This window comes from Stegodyphus dumicola, chromosome 11 (genome assembly GCF_044657685.1).
Source record: "Stegodyphus dumicola isolate Sdum_Otavi_A_Nest chromosome 11, ASM4465768v1".
NCBI classification, from domain to species: Eukaryota; Metazoa; Arthropoda; class Arachnida; order Araneae; family Eresidae; genus Stegodyphus; species Stegodyphus dumicola.
In genome coordinates, this window is record NC_140778.1 from 153398306 (window position 1) to 153413574 (window position 15269).

General features: G+C 33.2%; 2 protein-coding genes across 2 annotated transcripts in view; one reads left to right on the plus strand and one right to left on the minus strand.

Annotated features, from left to right (window-relative positions):
- The first annotated feature begins 1288 nt into the window (after positions 1–1288).
- On the plus strand, positions 1289–5568 carry LOC146994442 (uncharacterized). The gene is made up of 3 exons (XM_085826380.1): positions 1289–1531; positions 2170–2327; positions 5100–5568. Exons 1-3 carry the CDS (start codon positions 1289–1291, stop codon positions 5566–5568), a joined length of 870 nt encoding a protein of 289 aa, XP_085682506.1.
- A 6-nt stretch (positions 5569–5574) lies between these two features.
- Positions 5575–15269, minus strand: part of LOC146994443 (uncharacterized) — a 103536-nt gene continuing 93841 nt past the window's right edge. The window contains exon 4 of the mRNA XM_085827336.1: positions 5575–6372. Coding sequence (XP_085683462.1) covers positions 5630–6372 — 743 coding nt within the window. The 3' untranslated portion in view covers positions 5575–5629. The remainder of the gene's footprint in view (positions 6373–15269) is intronic.

The window sequence follows — 15269 nt, forward strand, 5'->3', positions numbered from 1 at the left end:
TCACACTATGTAAAAGGTATATACACAAATTAATCACATCACAAATTTAAACTATAGAAATTGAAGTTCAGAATGAATTCAGTCTCAGTCTATTCATTAAGTTATACACGGTTAAATAATTTTCCACTGCAGTTCTCAGATGCATTTCTGTTTTGCATATCACATTATCAGTCTGAAGATTAATTTCTTTCAGACTTTTCATTTGCAGGAATCTCTGAGACAGTTTGTTCACCATTCTGTAGTTTGTTCGCATCATGTGTACAGTTCACCTAGATACTTTTAGCAGATGGTACATGCTTATTTACCTCTATTTCCTGAAAGCCAGTTCCGATGTTTGCACCAGGGTCGTGAATATAATTCGATCCTTTACAAGCAGAAGTAACCAGGTTTTTCTGCACAACCTGCACTATAAGGCACACACCCAGTTTGCGAAGTGGGTGAATTTTCTTGCAATATTGGAGGGCATTGCTTAAGCTGCACATCAGCTCCTCCCATCCCTGCATCACATGCACTTTCAGATGGTTCAACGCTTACTGCCTGCGACTTCGTAACTGCACTATCAGTTTCGACGAACTTAACAGTCGCACTTTCACTTTCTTCCACTTCACTCGAGAATCAAAAGCTTCTTTCCCGTCTTCCATTTCTTCGTATTTTCTTTACTACCATCAGATGCTTCATCCTTTGATTCTTCTGACGCCACTTCTCTCATTTCCACCACCGTTTTCTATGGTTCCAGTTTCTTCCGTAAGCTCCGCTTTCACCCGCTGGATTTGCTCTCACACCATTTCTCAGCCAACATCTATTTCTTCTCGTCGGACTTTCTTTTTTTCCAATCCGCCTTTCATATCTTTCTGTCCAGCGATAACGATACGTTGAAAATGAAAATGAAAATCGTCCTTTCAAAGCTAGGTCTTAACTACAAACGAGTTTTACGTATAGTTCATATGAGGCCGAAGGCCGTTCGCTTTTAGTTAAATAATCAAAGGTGCATTAGCACCCCGCCCGCAGGCGAGAGAGTCGTGGTCGTGAAGGCAAATGCCTCGAAGTCAGGCGAGACGTTTCTTCTCCTCTGTAAAGGCCCGTTTACAATAGCGGAACTTTGGTCCCAAGAAGCGTAAGCTAACGTCCTAAGAAACGTAACCTAAGTCGAGCGGTTAATCTTCAAAGGGAATTGACGTAAACCCAAGAGATGGAAAATTTTAACTCCGAACCTATGAGATGAAAGCTTTGGCCAATCACAGACGTACAAACTATCACGAGGGTTTTGTTGATGCTTTAAGCGAAAAACATGGCGGAAGATTTGACTACGTCTGACTGCAAATTAATTGCAGAAGTACAACAACATCCGATTTTATGGGATAATAGAAAAAAAGAATATCGAATGAAAAGAGGACAAGACGTTGCTTGGCTACTAGTTGCCGAAAGACTGAACCGAGATGGTATGTATCCATTTATTTATTTTTTTGCTCCTTTCAGATTGCAATGTGCTCTCTTTTATTCTAGTTCTCTTTCGACTAACGCAATTGTTCAAGTACAAAACAGGTTTATTAACGATTACACGATAAAAATTTGTTGACATATATTAAATTATAGCATTTTGGAACATTTCTGAAAAATCTGAGTTTTATAAAATTTAAATAAGCTCAGTAGATGGATTTTTTTAAAATTAAAGTTTATTAACTGCTTTAAACTGTATCTAAATGTACACTGTTCTATGAAAATTATATGCAGCAACCTTCAATTATATATATTTAAAATTTTTCCCAAATTATAGCAATTCAAATGATTACATAATTTCAGCTATTGTCTTTACATTAGTTTGCTCTTCTTTTTTGCAACATGTTACTAAAGGCTTATGAGAAGAAGAAAGTAAAAGTAGTAAGTGTGAAGATCAACAGTAGTAAAAATTTGATTAAAGTTTTCCTCCTCAATTTTCAGAAATACATTTTCTTCATTTCTCATGCAAATGTTTATTCCGAAATACATAAAAAATCCCTAAATATATAAATATCCATATATAAAAATATATAAGATCCATATTTCATTTTCGTATGGATACATTTTGAATCTCATATAATTAATATAATTGCATAAAGTATTAATAATTAAACAGTAATTAATTACAGTGGTTGAATTAAAATTTCGGCTATATTTTTTTTAATTTCACAGTTGAAGAGGTTACTTACCGGTGGGTGGCAGAATCTGCGTAAGCAATATAGCCGAAGAAAAACAAAATGCAAAAGTGGAGCTAGTGCAGAGTCTGCAGAGCAGCAATGGCATCTGATGCCCCAAATGTCATTTTTGGATCCATGTATCCGCCATCGAAGGTAAATATTCAGAACCAAATTATTTAGTTATGTTAAATATAAAATGATAAATTTTCATATTAACAAAATACAATCTTACTTGTTAGTAGTCTGTAATATTATAAAGCATAAATGGATTATTTGGAGTTATCCTAGGTTGACTAGCAATCAAAAATTGTAACTTTATTGATATAAATTTATTAAATATGTTAGATAGTCACATATGTGGATATAAACCAATTTACTTAAGAAATTCCTCCCCTTAGGCAGATAGACCTTATATGCTTTGCCGTAACTCAAATTCTATCCAAATATTTATGCTCTGGAAAACAAAAACTTCTACACAATTTTTTTTTACCATTTATTGCCTCATCACTCGTTATGAATGGTTTAACACCTTGTAAATGTGTTATAATAAAACTGTATTACACATTATAGTTTTTTTCTAACGTGTTTGGGCCAACTGAAGTTCTTACCCATAAAAAATGTTGTAGAAACTTTGCTGTTCTGTACTTTTTTAATCTTCCCAATTAAAAATAGGCCAATATTTTTGCAATGTAAACTTATTAACAAAGTACAGCATATGCATAATATAAACAAAGCACTTGCTCTTTCCTTTGAAAGCTGAGTTTCTAAATATTTTAATGAGGACTCGTCTGTATATATATTTTTTTCTTTTTGTGGCCAATTTCTTTTTATAGTTTATCCCTCTATAGTTGATGCACATATTTCTGTACTCACACAGCTCAAAACTGATGTGTTACTGACCATTTTGATGTTCAGAAGTTAGTGTTTGAGATTATGCATACCTGCTTTAATTTTATGAAGTTACTTTGCACTTAACACATAAAGCCTGGGATTAATTATCATAATATATACCATCAGATCAAGGAGTTGTGCTTAAATTATTACATTAATTCATAATGAAAATAAATACAAAAATATATATGAAACTGAATTAAAAAATGAAGTTGTAATACTTTATTACTGAATTAACTGTTAAAATCTTTCATGGCATGAAATTTTTCAAAACAGTCTCCAAAGTATAGTGATCTTTTTTTATTTATAGAATGTGAAATGTGTAAGCCAAGATTAGATAAAATTTGTCTTAAACTGTAAGATACAAAAAATTTGATAAAATTCTCTTGTGATTGTGTTTCTATAAAAAGAAATAAGAGTTATTAGTGGCTCAATATTTTCATTTATTATGTAAGGGCTTTGTATGCATATTCAAAATTTTTTCAATGAAGGCAAGAGATTCTTCTTTTTCATCTAAAATATTGATTTCTTTATAATTACTATATATACTATATACTTTATAATTACTATACTCTTTATAAGTCATTTAAAGTAATCTCTATTTAGGGCATACTACATTATTGTTACTGTCAAAAACACTACTGTCATCACAACTGTTAAATTGCAGCCTCCAATAGTAATATTTACATCCATGTTATTTAACTCATAATCCCGCTGATCTTCACTACTATAAATTTGATTTTCTATGGCATTAATATAAATAAATGTTACATTATAAATAACATTTATTTGGATTAATGAGAAGGATGAAACTGTTTGTGCTGAGATGACAGATTGTCATAATTTTAATCTGAGATGCGATTCTACGTCCAATAATCTGTTCCATTTTTTCGTCTTAATGTCTACAAATACAGTCAAATACCGAAAATCTGCGTTGCCTCTCAGAATATAAGCATTCAGTTTATATTCTGAGTTTCTTGGTTTCGGAAACCGCAACATTGAGTACGAAATATCGAAGAAAAAATACATACCGAATAATGACGTCATAATAACTGAATAATAATGAGTCATAATGGAAATACAAAATTATTGACATAAAAAGTTTAAGAAAAAAGGTAAGTTTTTTTCCTTCTAATCTGCATCGAGGTAAAAAAGCAGACGATTCACTCTTTGTTCAAGTTCAATAGACGATTCACTCTTTGTTCAAGTTCATGATTCACGTTGTTGTATTTTCTGAGCTTTGTTATTTCACGAGATTGTTTAGTGCTGCCTTTTTTTTATCCAGATATTTTGTGGATAAATTAAGAATGTTTTAAATTTCAGCCCTTGTTAATACAATGACAGATTTAATGCATATAATAAATTATTGCAGTAATGTATGTAATTTAATTAAATGTATCTAATACACCTTATTTATTTTGACCATACTTCGGAAAATAAATTATTCATGTCATTTTGCCTTCTCCATATTTGTACGATAAAATTATTAGTGACTAAATATGACAATTTGGTTGTATATTGCAGTACAAAAGATTCAAAGAATGAGGATGATTTCACCCCTCCCCATATTTGATAAAATATTATTTTAATTAAAAGCAAAATGTGATCCAGCACTGCTCCAAGAATGTAATGACTAGGAATTACCCCATACAACTGGATGTAACAAACTGTATTTTTTTAGAAATTATTCTTGCAAATATTAATAAACACAAAAGATTATGTAAGAAAAGAATCCAATGGGATGTTATAATTCAAATTAACAAAAAAAGCTTTTTAGTTGCAGGTAATCACACTGAAGCAAGAAGACTCTTGGTTTACATTATTTTTCATGCTAAATTTTAAGATCTATTTAAATTGTCTGCAGTTCATAAGTAATAGAAATTAAAAAATGAGCTATTTAATGCAGTAACAAATAAGATTCTAAATTTGCTTATTTCACTACCTAATTACTTTATATCACAAAATAATCATTAATGTATTAAAAATATTTTTCATATGCATTTGATTTTTTTTCCTTGTTTTCCTTCTAAACAGGACACAGACAAACTTTCAAGGAAACAAAGAATTCGAGGAGCTTAATTTCACAGTAGAATCTGTTGTCTCCGAGTCTTCAGATAATATTGAATATCCGACAGAACCTGAATATGTGGAGCCATCTGCTATTCACGTTATGCCCTCATGTGAATCACCTTTATCACCTGCATTAAGCTCCAGACAAATCTTAGATAACACTAATTCAAATAATAATGATGAAAATACTCCTAGAGGGAAGAAAAGAAAAAAGAGAGAAACAATTGAAAGTTCATTGCTTTCTGTTATTGATGAAACAAATAAATATTTAAAAAATCACCATCGATGTGAAAATGATGATGATGATGATGATAAACTATTTTTATTGAGTCTCCATAGTGATATGAAAAAAATGACTGATGAAAAAAATTGGAAACGAAAATACAATTTTTACAAATTATGGCAAGAAATAAATAAAATTATTTGTACATAACACTAATCAGTTGTTTTATTGTTTTATTTACATATTTCATAAATATTTTCAAAAAATAAATTTACACAATAAATGCTTTCCTTTCTTGCCATGGTACTGCTCCTTCTGCAGAAAAATATTCACAAAAATTATCTCGAACTGCAGATGCAGCACGGGATGAATTATTGGCCCCTAGACGGCCAAGAGGTTGCCATGTAAATTCTTCTGTTCTCCACATACCTTCTTTAATGGTGGCATTTGAAAGAAGAGAATCAGCAAAGTTCACTAGACAGTATTTCTTAGCTGCCTTTCCCAATTCATTTTTCATTAAGTAATTATGAAGGCAACAGCATGCCAAAACTACTTTATTAGCATGCTCTGGGTTCAGGGCAATTTCAGTACGAAGTACTCTCCACCTAGACGCCAATATGCCGAAAGCATTTTCAACGCACCTCCTTGCTCGAGAAAGTCTGTAATTAAAAATTTTTCTTTCATTCGACAGAAATTTGCCAGGATAAGGGCATAAAATATTTTTCCTGAGTGGAAAAGCCTCATCTCCAACAAATACAAAAGGCAAAACTCGATGACTATTTAATAATGGTGTTGGATTTGGAAATGAAAACAAAGTTTCACTAACCAAAGCTTTACCTAGTGAACAGTTACTGAAAATTCCACCATCACTGATGTGTCCATAGTTGCCTGAATCAACATAAAGGAAAGTGTAACTAGCATCTGCCACTGCCATTAGGACTATGCTGTTATAGCCCTTATAATTATAATATGTTGATTCAGCTGACGGTGGAGCTTGTATTCTGATATGCTTACCTACAAGAAAAAAAAAAGCAACAATTATTAATTGCCTAAAGAAAAATAATATACATTTTAATGATAAAAATTAATATAAATACTTTTTCCAATAATAAATTCAGTTCTTAAATTAGAAACTTGCAAAAAAATTCCTTTTTATATTAAAGTTTGTTTTTCATTTCACACTTTCATTTATTTATTATGAAACAATTCCAGTCTTTTGATATTTTAAGACAGCTCATATATCAAGTTGGATGATTCTGCAATATTTTATATTTATCTTTAAAAAGAATCTTCATTTGCCTAATTTTAATATAATGCAATTTTTGTATTTCAAAAGTGCTCACTGACAAATAAATATGGAATGCAAGACATAATACATACCATCGATTGCACCAACACAGTTGGGAAAATTCCATTTATATTCAAAACCTTCTGCTATTAGAGCCCATTCATCTGATGATGCTGGTATAGGCATAACCAGTGGCTGTAAGACTTGCCATATGACATCACAGGTCTCGCGAATAATATGTGAAACTGAAGATTTAGAAACATGGAAAGTGTATGCCAGGTCTGTATAATTAGTTCCAGATGCTAGAAATCTACAAAAACATTCTGAATCAATAATTAAATTTTTGCAGTTTTAAAAACTTGTATAAAAATGAAGAAAGGGCAATCTGTAGCAGTATGCAAGTTTTAAAAAAGGTTCTTTTTTTGGGGGGAGCTCAGTTTCAAAGAGATTGCAATTTTCTTTCTTATTATTAAACCACAGAAAATAAATGCTTTATTTATGTAACTTATTTTGATAAAATTATGTTCCTATTCATAATTTTTTAAATGCATTACAAATTAAAAAAAAATATGAATTTTAAAAAGTTCAATTAGACAGAAGTATAAAATGTTCTGACAAGAACATTAATTTTCAATTATATATACTACACAAAACTGGAATTAGATGTAATAAAGACTTTCAAATAGAGCTGGTGCCAGAGCATATGCAACCAGGGTGACCACACCAGATGGCAAAATTATTAGAATTTAGGAAGGAATCAGGTGGAAGAATTTTGGATTTGTGGAGTTTGCACCAGGCGGTAAATTGTCTAGCGTCGACACTGCTTTCAAAACAAATGTATATATTTATATTTACCTTAAACAGATGGCAAGTCTCAGATGCTGAAATTGATTTCCTAAAACGTGTTTCTTGCTTCTGTAGTTTATCTTGCAGTAAATGTAGATGATCATATTGATCATTATAATGATGATCATATTGTTCTCCCTACATGTAAATTCAATAATATTATACTTATGAGTAAATTGAACACCAGAACTATATTTAATTATCTAATTAATATAAAAACAAATACGAAATAGTTTATATTGTGCTAAAATGATTAGCCAAAGTAAGAGAAAATAATTTTGTCTTGAAAAATTGCTTGAAGTATAATCTTACTATTTCTAACAATTAACACTTTTAGCGATTAATCGCATGTTATTAACAAAAATAACATAAACTCCATAATTAGAAATGATTTCAGCCTTCTGTGAAGATGATTACCTTCAACATGATTATTTGATTATGCACCACACACTAGAGTTACCTGCCTAAAGGTAACCCTACTAACCTAAATAATGTCATCAGGAAGATTTTTTAAGGTAAACTAATTTACATTCATATCTTGGACAGATATGCACAAAATGCTTATGTTCTAAACCCTTTCATCAGGTATTGAACAATTAATGTTCAGTGTTTTTATTTATTTAGCCACCGACGAGATATTATAGCAACCTTCAGAGAATATGGTTATCTGTGATTGTCATTACCAATGTTTGTTTATATTCTCAGGAATACTTTTGACTATTGAAGGTGCTCAACATGAGGGGCATCACTATATACTATATTGCCGAAATATATACTGTGTTGCTGCAACTATGATCAGTGAAAAATATTCAGTTATTTATCTTACAAATTTGAAAAAATAAAATATGATAATTCTGATTAAAAGGAAAATTACTCTCCATTTCAATTTCACTCTTATAATTGCTTAATTTTTCAGGTAGTAGAATTTCATTAAGTAATCTATTTTGATACAATTATTCTTACATTCTTTTGGATTCTTTGTAAAGTGTTTTTCATCATATTACTACAATATTCTCCAAAAATGATTTTTTAAAATATTGACATGATTTAATTTTATTGCTCATTTGTCAAATATAAAACACAGGTGGAACAGGAATGCAGAAAATCTTTTAAAAGCAAGTCTTTTTATGGATCTCCCAAATTCTCTAGAATATATTATTTAAAAGCCTAATTATTTTATATTTCTGGTTCTACAAAAGTATTTTCATGACAAAGTGAAGCAATACTAATAAAATTTATGACAGTAATAATTAAAAAATCTACGGATACAGAATGCTGGGTATTTTCTAACAGAGGAACATATCCTAATACACGATAGTCCATTAAAATGTTGACTGTCCAACATCTGGCACATCTAGTAATTTTACATTATACTCCATCTGATATTATGTTTCATTAAGGTAATCGAATTATAAACAACCTTCATTAATAATGCGCTTAATAAACCAATTAAACTAATTAGTTATAACTAATGCTAGTCCATAATTATATAAAAAATAAAGGCTAATCTTTGGAATATGGTAACAGGTAGTTTGGCGACATTTTGGTAAGGCGATAAAGGTTACTAGCTAGGACTTTAGCAGTGTACATGGATAAAGTCAAGAGTGTGCGCAATGCCATTTTTGTGCAATTCTGAGATGTTTTTTCAAGTGAAAATAGGTCGACGTGTACATGGATGATACCGTGTATGTGCAATTCTTAAAAATGCGGCAAGCAGTGGGCGGTTCTGCACTTTCTCCCAATTTCGCACCTACTCTTCGTCATGATTAAGCACTTTTGTGTCATAAAAATTCTAGCATAAGCGTAATTCGGTTAGCAGATTGTTGGAATAAAATGTTGAGTTAAAAAAAAAAAAAAAAAAGCTTTTACTTCGTGAAAACAAAATGGCGTCCCCCCCAAAAAAACTAGCAGGTTGCTGTAGCAGGGTTGGTCGCCAAAAAATTGCCGAGTTACCATAATACAAAGATTAACCAAAATAAACATTGAAATAATTCATTTTGTCGGTAATTAAATCGCAATGTAATCATTAATCCTATTTCCTTAGTATAAATTACTAAGGGAAAAAATTACTAATTTACTGATATATAAAAAGAAATATTTGACAGTCTTTCCTTCAATTTTTACTTTCAGGTTTTGCTAAAAAATAAAAATAACTTGCCGTCATTCGAGTATAATTGAAAAATAATTCTGGGTACTTCTGCCTCAGTGATGGAAACAATGCTGCATGAGCGGAATACGTATCTCGCTCTTGAAAAATTGACCGAACCCATTCCCGCCTTGGAACACAATCGCTTTTGTACAGCAAATACATACATATTAAATTACTTCTCAAATGCATAACGCGCTTTCTTTCTTCAGCTTTTTTAACTTTAGACATTCTACCGCAAACTTTCGACATTGTACCCCAAAATAGGAAATATTGCCCATGCGCAAATCAAAGCGACTTGATTGGTTGGGGGTAGTAATTCTTAGGCTTTGAGACTTACAAGTGTAAACGGGTGGGATCCTTGGGAGTAACAACTTAGCGTTAGCGTACGTTTCTTGGGACCAAAGTTCCGCTAGTGTGAACGGGCCTTTAAGGATCCTCCTCTCTTGCAGTTGATTTGTCGAGGCCAGTCACGTCACCCACCCAAGTACTGACCCCGAATGCTGCATCTTGAAACAGGAAGGTTTGGTTTTTGAGATATAAAATAAAGTCCATGTTTTCCATTAGTTCTGCGAGTAATCGTAATAGATTAATTTTTCTCTTCAGCTATTTTCATCATATACATGATTGCCTTGAAACCGGCTGTAAGTTTTTCTGCCGTTCTTTTTGCTTTTCTTATGTTTTCTACGTGATCAATAATGTTGCTGAGTAATTCTTGAATTTTTTCATCTTTTAACCAGGAGAAGGCTTCTGTCATTTCGTCTGGGATTTTTCTTAACTGGCTCTTCGGTTTATCGTTAGTAGTAGGTCTTAGGGATCTTGTGTTTTCTACACTTTTCTCGGAAACTAAGGCAGGAAAATCTTCTTTTTCCATGTGAAATCTGCATGTCAAACTAAACATATTGTTTAGTGAATGTATTGCATATCCATTTTTATTTTTGTTCAGTTCTAACAGCCAAATCGGTAGTTTCTCAAAGTTATATTTTGCGCTTCTGTTAAATTGCTTCACCATTTTTTTAGGAAATTTCCTTCGTTCGAGGTCTCGAAGATGTCTTCTTCCTTAATATGAGTTGGCAGATTCTTTAATATAACTCTGAGCGGTTTTTCTGCACTCATTTGGAATGTATGAAAAGGAATTCCTCTTAGTTGTAGTCGTTTCGTAGCATTCTTATAGTCATCTATTGTTTTCACGTTCACGAAAATTGAATTAGCTTTCATATTTGCTTCTATTTCTTCGTTCCGGATTTTCCTAGGTTCGTTTTCAATCATGAGCCATTCCACTTTTGCCTGCTGAAAACTATGGGAGGTGGGATTTCCACCGTCGAATTTCCCCCTAATTTCTCGAATCGATTATCAGTCGTGATTTCCATCTGTTCTTGTTCTTTAGGTCTTTTCGCCGTCTTACGCTGTGAAACCCAGGGTTCAGCATTCGTTATTGTTTCATTAACTTTTGCGGTGGGTTGGGTATTATTACTCATGGTTTTCGTAGTAGCACAGAAGTTCCTTGCATCCCTTAATTCTTCTAGGGTCAGAGCTGCTTCTTGATTGCCATATAACCATTTTGCATGTTCCTGCCATTCCATTTCTTTTCGCATCTGAGTCTTTTCTTCTGTCGTGAATTCCCGGTACATTTTTGGGTTTTTCTCGACTCTATCGGTAATCGAATTTTTCATTTTCCTCTTCGAGGATTTTACGAAGCCCGATATCTTCATAGGCATTGCATTTGTAGACATTCTGGATCTATCCGATTCCATTACGTCGTCATGAGAGGAGTCTTCCTGTGTCCTAAAAGAGGACATTTTTGTTGTACCCGGGGTTACCTGAAAATTTGTAAGGACTCAGTAAAATTTTTGCATACACTTAACTGTCCGCCTACTGGACAGGGACAGTGTGCGCGAAATGATGACATAAGCGACAAAGATTTAGCGATGTCTATGTATCTCTATGTCTTATCACTTAGTAAGAGGCAATCGACCATTAACGGCCTTTACCAATATATGAGTCTTGACTTTTAAATGCTTGAAGAATCGAGTAAGTTGTATCCAATAATAGGGAAGTACTTCTACACATGCTGTGCTACAACTCAGAGATTACTACCGACGGAGGCTCCTGTGCCGCCGTCCGTAGAATAAGTAAACTTTGAACAAATGAGGTGCTCGTGTGGCGCTATCTATTAGTAGTGATCAAAAGCATTTTAGTTGACTGGAGCTCTGGTTGCACCACCTCTTGCAGGATGAATTGTAAGGCATTTTTAAAATTTCATAAAAATTGTTCTTTTGATAAGCGATAATTGGCAAGTAAAATGAGGAAAAACACAATTTGCAGTACATTGAAACGTTTCACAAGAGTAAAAACTATTTACACACAAAGTCTACCTGCTTTGGCAGAAACAAAGTCCATAGTGCTTTGTAATTTGATAAGTAAATCTATAAGTAAAGAAAATGAAGTAAAATCTTGGCTAACTAAGAAGAAAACGAAAATATATACATTACCACCGACTATTATGGTGAATAGCGCGGGGCTTCTTGTGGCGTTGTTCAATTGTGAAATCATAATTTCCTAGTTTTTTGATGATATTCTTAGGATGACTGTCACATTTCATAAAAAAGTTATGAGAAGCTTTTAGAATTTCAGAATCTGTGGGTTTAATTTCTAAATCATTGTGAAGAATGCTGTTTCGTACGAACCAAGGCGCATTTTTAATTATTCAGATGGTCTTGTTTTGAATTCTTTGTATTTTTTCGCGATGCAGTTGCAGCCGACGCTGGGGAAGCATACAGTAAAATCGGGCGGATAGCTTGTAGATAGATAACTCTTTTTGTAGCGAGACCAAGTTTAGAATTTTTCCCTATGAGTGCATAAATACTGCCTATTGCTTGGTTGGCTTTTTTACAGATATTTTCGATATGGTTTTTGAAGGTTAGTTTTTGATCGAGATAAAAGCCTAAATATTTAACACATTTTTCATTTGGGATGGAGATATTATTAATTGTGATATTGTTGAGATAGGGTTCTTTTGGAAATAAATTGTAGTGGATTTGCTTTCATTGATTTTAATTTTCCAAACGTTAATATAATAGAACCAAAAGGCACACTAGATATTATTCTAAGAATAAATGCCTTGTCACTATTGGACAATAACTATAATATTGGACACTTAAACAAGAATGGATACGTGTATTTACAAATGACTCTAGAATAAATAGTGCTGCTGGTCTAGATGTATATTGTACACTGATTTTGCTGTATGCCCCTGTGGGTCAACATTTTTCAAATTTTAGCCTTCTATGAGGTGTGTGTGTGTTTGTGAGTATGGCAAAGCCTCGAGGGCTATCTGCCTAAGAGGAGGGATGCCTTCGTGGAGGACTTTCTAAGGGAAATTGGCTCGTATACACGTTACACATGGGGAAAACCACGAAAACGCCCATGTAGCCAGCCCGTTCGCGGGATTCGAACTTCGGACCGAACTACCCGTGTTCAGCGACTTTACCGCTCGGCCGCTGGTGGGCCCCTTCTATGAGGAGACGGACAGTTACAACTTTGCTCTCTCTGGAATTCGAACCCGCCCATGGCTCTGGCAATTATTGTCACTAACCACTATACCGGCTGGGCGGATGACATTTAAGACTTCAAATAGAGAATAAACAATAGAAAAAAGATAAGAAATATCTGTTAAGAAGAATTTGAAAACTTCATTACGCATTAAAATGAATTTCCTCGAAAAAAAATTCGAAGTCTACTGTATCTCTATTACAATAGCATAATCACTATGTTAAACGTTAAAATGGAATTGAATAACAGAATATTACATTTATTTTATCAAATATTATGCTTACCTCTACTTTGCAGCTAAAAATAGAATCTTATGTCTGATTGTATTCTAATTTATCAACAAGACTTGGTCTCGCTACAAAAAGAGTTGTCTATCTACAAGCTATCCGCCCGATTTTACTGTATACTTCCCCAGCGTCGGCTGCAACTGCATCGTGAAAAAATACAAATAATTCAAAACAAGACCATCCGAATAATTACAAATGCGCATTGGTTCGTACGAAACACCATTCTTCACAATGATTTAGAAATTAAACCCACAGATTCTGAAATTCTAAAAGCTTCTCATAACTTTTTTATGAAATGTGACAGTCATCCTAAGAATATCATCAAAAAACTAGGAAATTATGATTTCACAATTGAACAACGCCACAAGAAGCCCCGCACTATTCACCATAATAGTCGGTGGTAATGTATATATTTTCGTTTTCTTCTTAGTTAGCCAAGATTTTACTTCATTTTCTTTACTTATAGATTTACTTATCAAATTACAAAGCACTATGGACTTTGTTTCTGCCAAAGCAGGTAGACTTTGTGTGTAAATAGTTTTTACTCTTGTGAAACGTTTCAATGTACTGCAAATTGTGTTTTTCCTCATTTTACTTGCTAATTATTGCTTATCAAAAGAACAATTTTTATGAAATTTTAAAAATGCCTTACAATTCATCCTGCAAGAGATGGCGCAACCAGGGCTCCAGTCAACTAAAATGCTTTTGATCACTACTAATAGATGGCGCCACACGAGCACCACTTTTGTTCAAAGTTTACTTATTCTACGGACGGCGACACAGGAGCCTCCGTCGCTAGTAATCTCTGAGTTCTAGCACAGCATGTGTAAGTACTTCCATATTATTGGATACAGCTTACTCGATTCTTCAAGCATTTAAAAGTCAAGTATCATATATTGGTAAAGGCCGTTAATGGTCGATTGCCTCTTACTAAGTGATAAGACATAGACATAGACATGTTGTTTTAGTCTGCACTAAGTTTACAACGAGAAGTCTGTCTTGCGAAACGTTGCTGTATGGAGCAGCTGCGTTACCTGTAATGTAAGCGGTTAAGTTATTTCGTATCCAAAGGGTTTGGTTAGGCGGGACGACGTTTCGTTTAGGTGGGATAATTCCGGGATCCTGATAGCATTAGTTTAAACGGGATGGTTTGTAGAGAAACTCAGTCCCAATGTTCTGGTGCATAGCTGGTTGCCCCATCCTATGCAGCACTGCGTTGAAATGTGAACATAACGTGGGGAAGAGCTGGAAAAGTCATAAAAAAAATCGATGAATTTGATAGAGGAATTATAGCATATAAGGTGAATACGTGAACTTAGGAGGAGAGTGAAATAAACCAAAAAATTATATTTTCGAAGCGAAGTATCCAATATTCAAATGAAATCAAGAAATGAGAGCGACGAATATTAACTGTACTGTATGCGATGGATATAAATTCAGAAAAATTCTTATTTAAAGTTTCTCGCGGATGTTAATGTTCCCAACTGACGATTTTGGCTGCTGGTTGTAAATTTTAGTAAGTGCAGTTGTCCAAATTTGTTCAATTTTTGTTTTTTCGTGGTGTGAGAATGTTTTGGAATAATCAGTAACAGGAGAGATGACATATTTTCAGGTTCGTTCCATAAATTAGGTTAACATAATCGTTTTAAATAAACTGCGACACAGAAAACATTAGTTATTTGAATACAATGTCACTTGATGTGTGTAATTTGTTCTGCAGTTAACTCAGCAACCGATCTACCTGAAACTATGTTTCACACTGAGATATATTTAAATAATATTAATCTGTTGC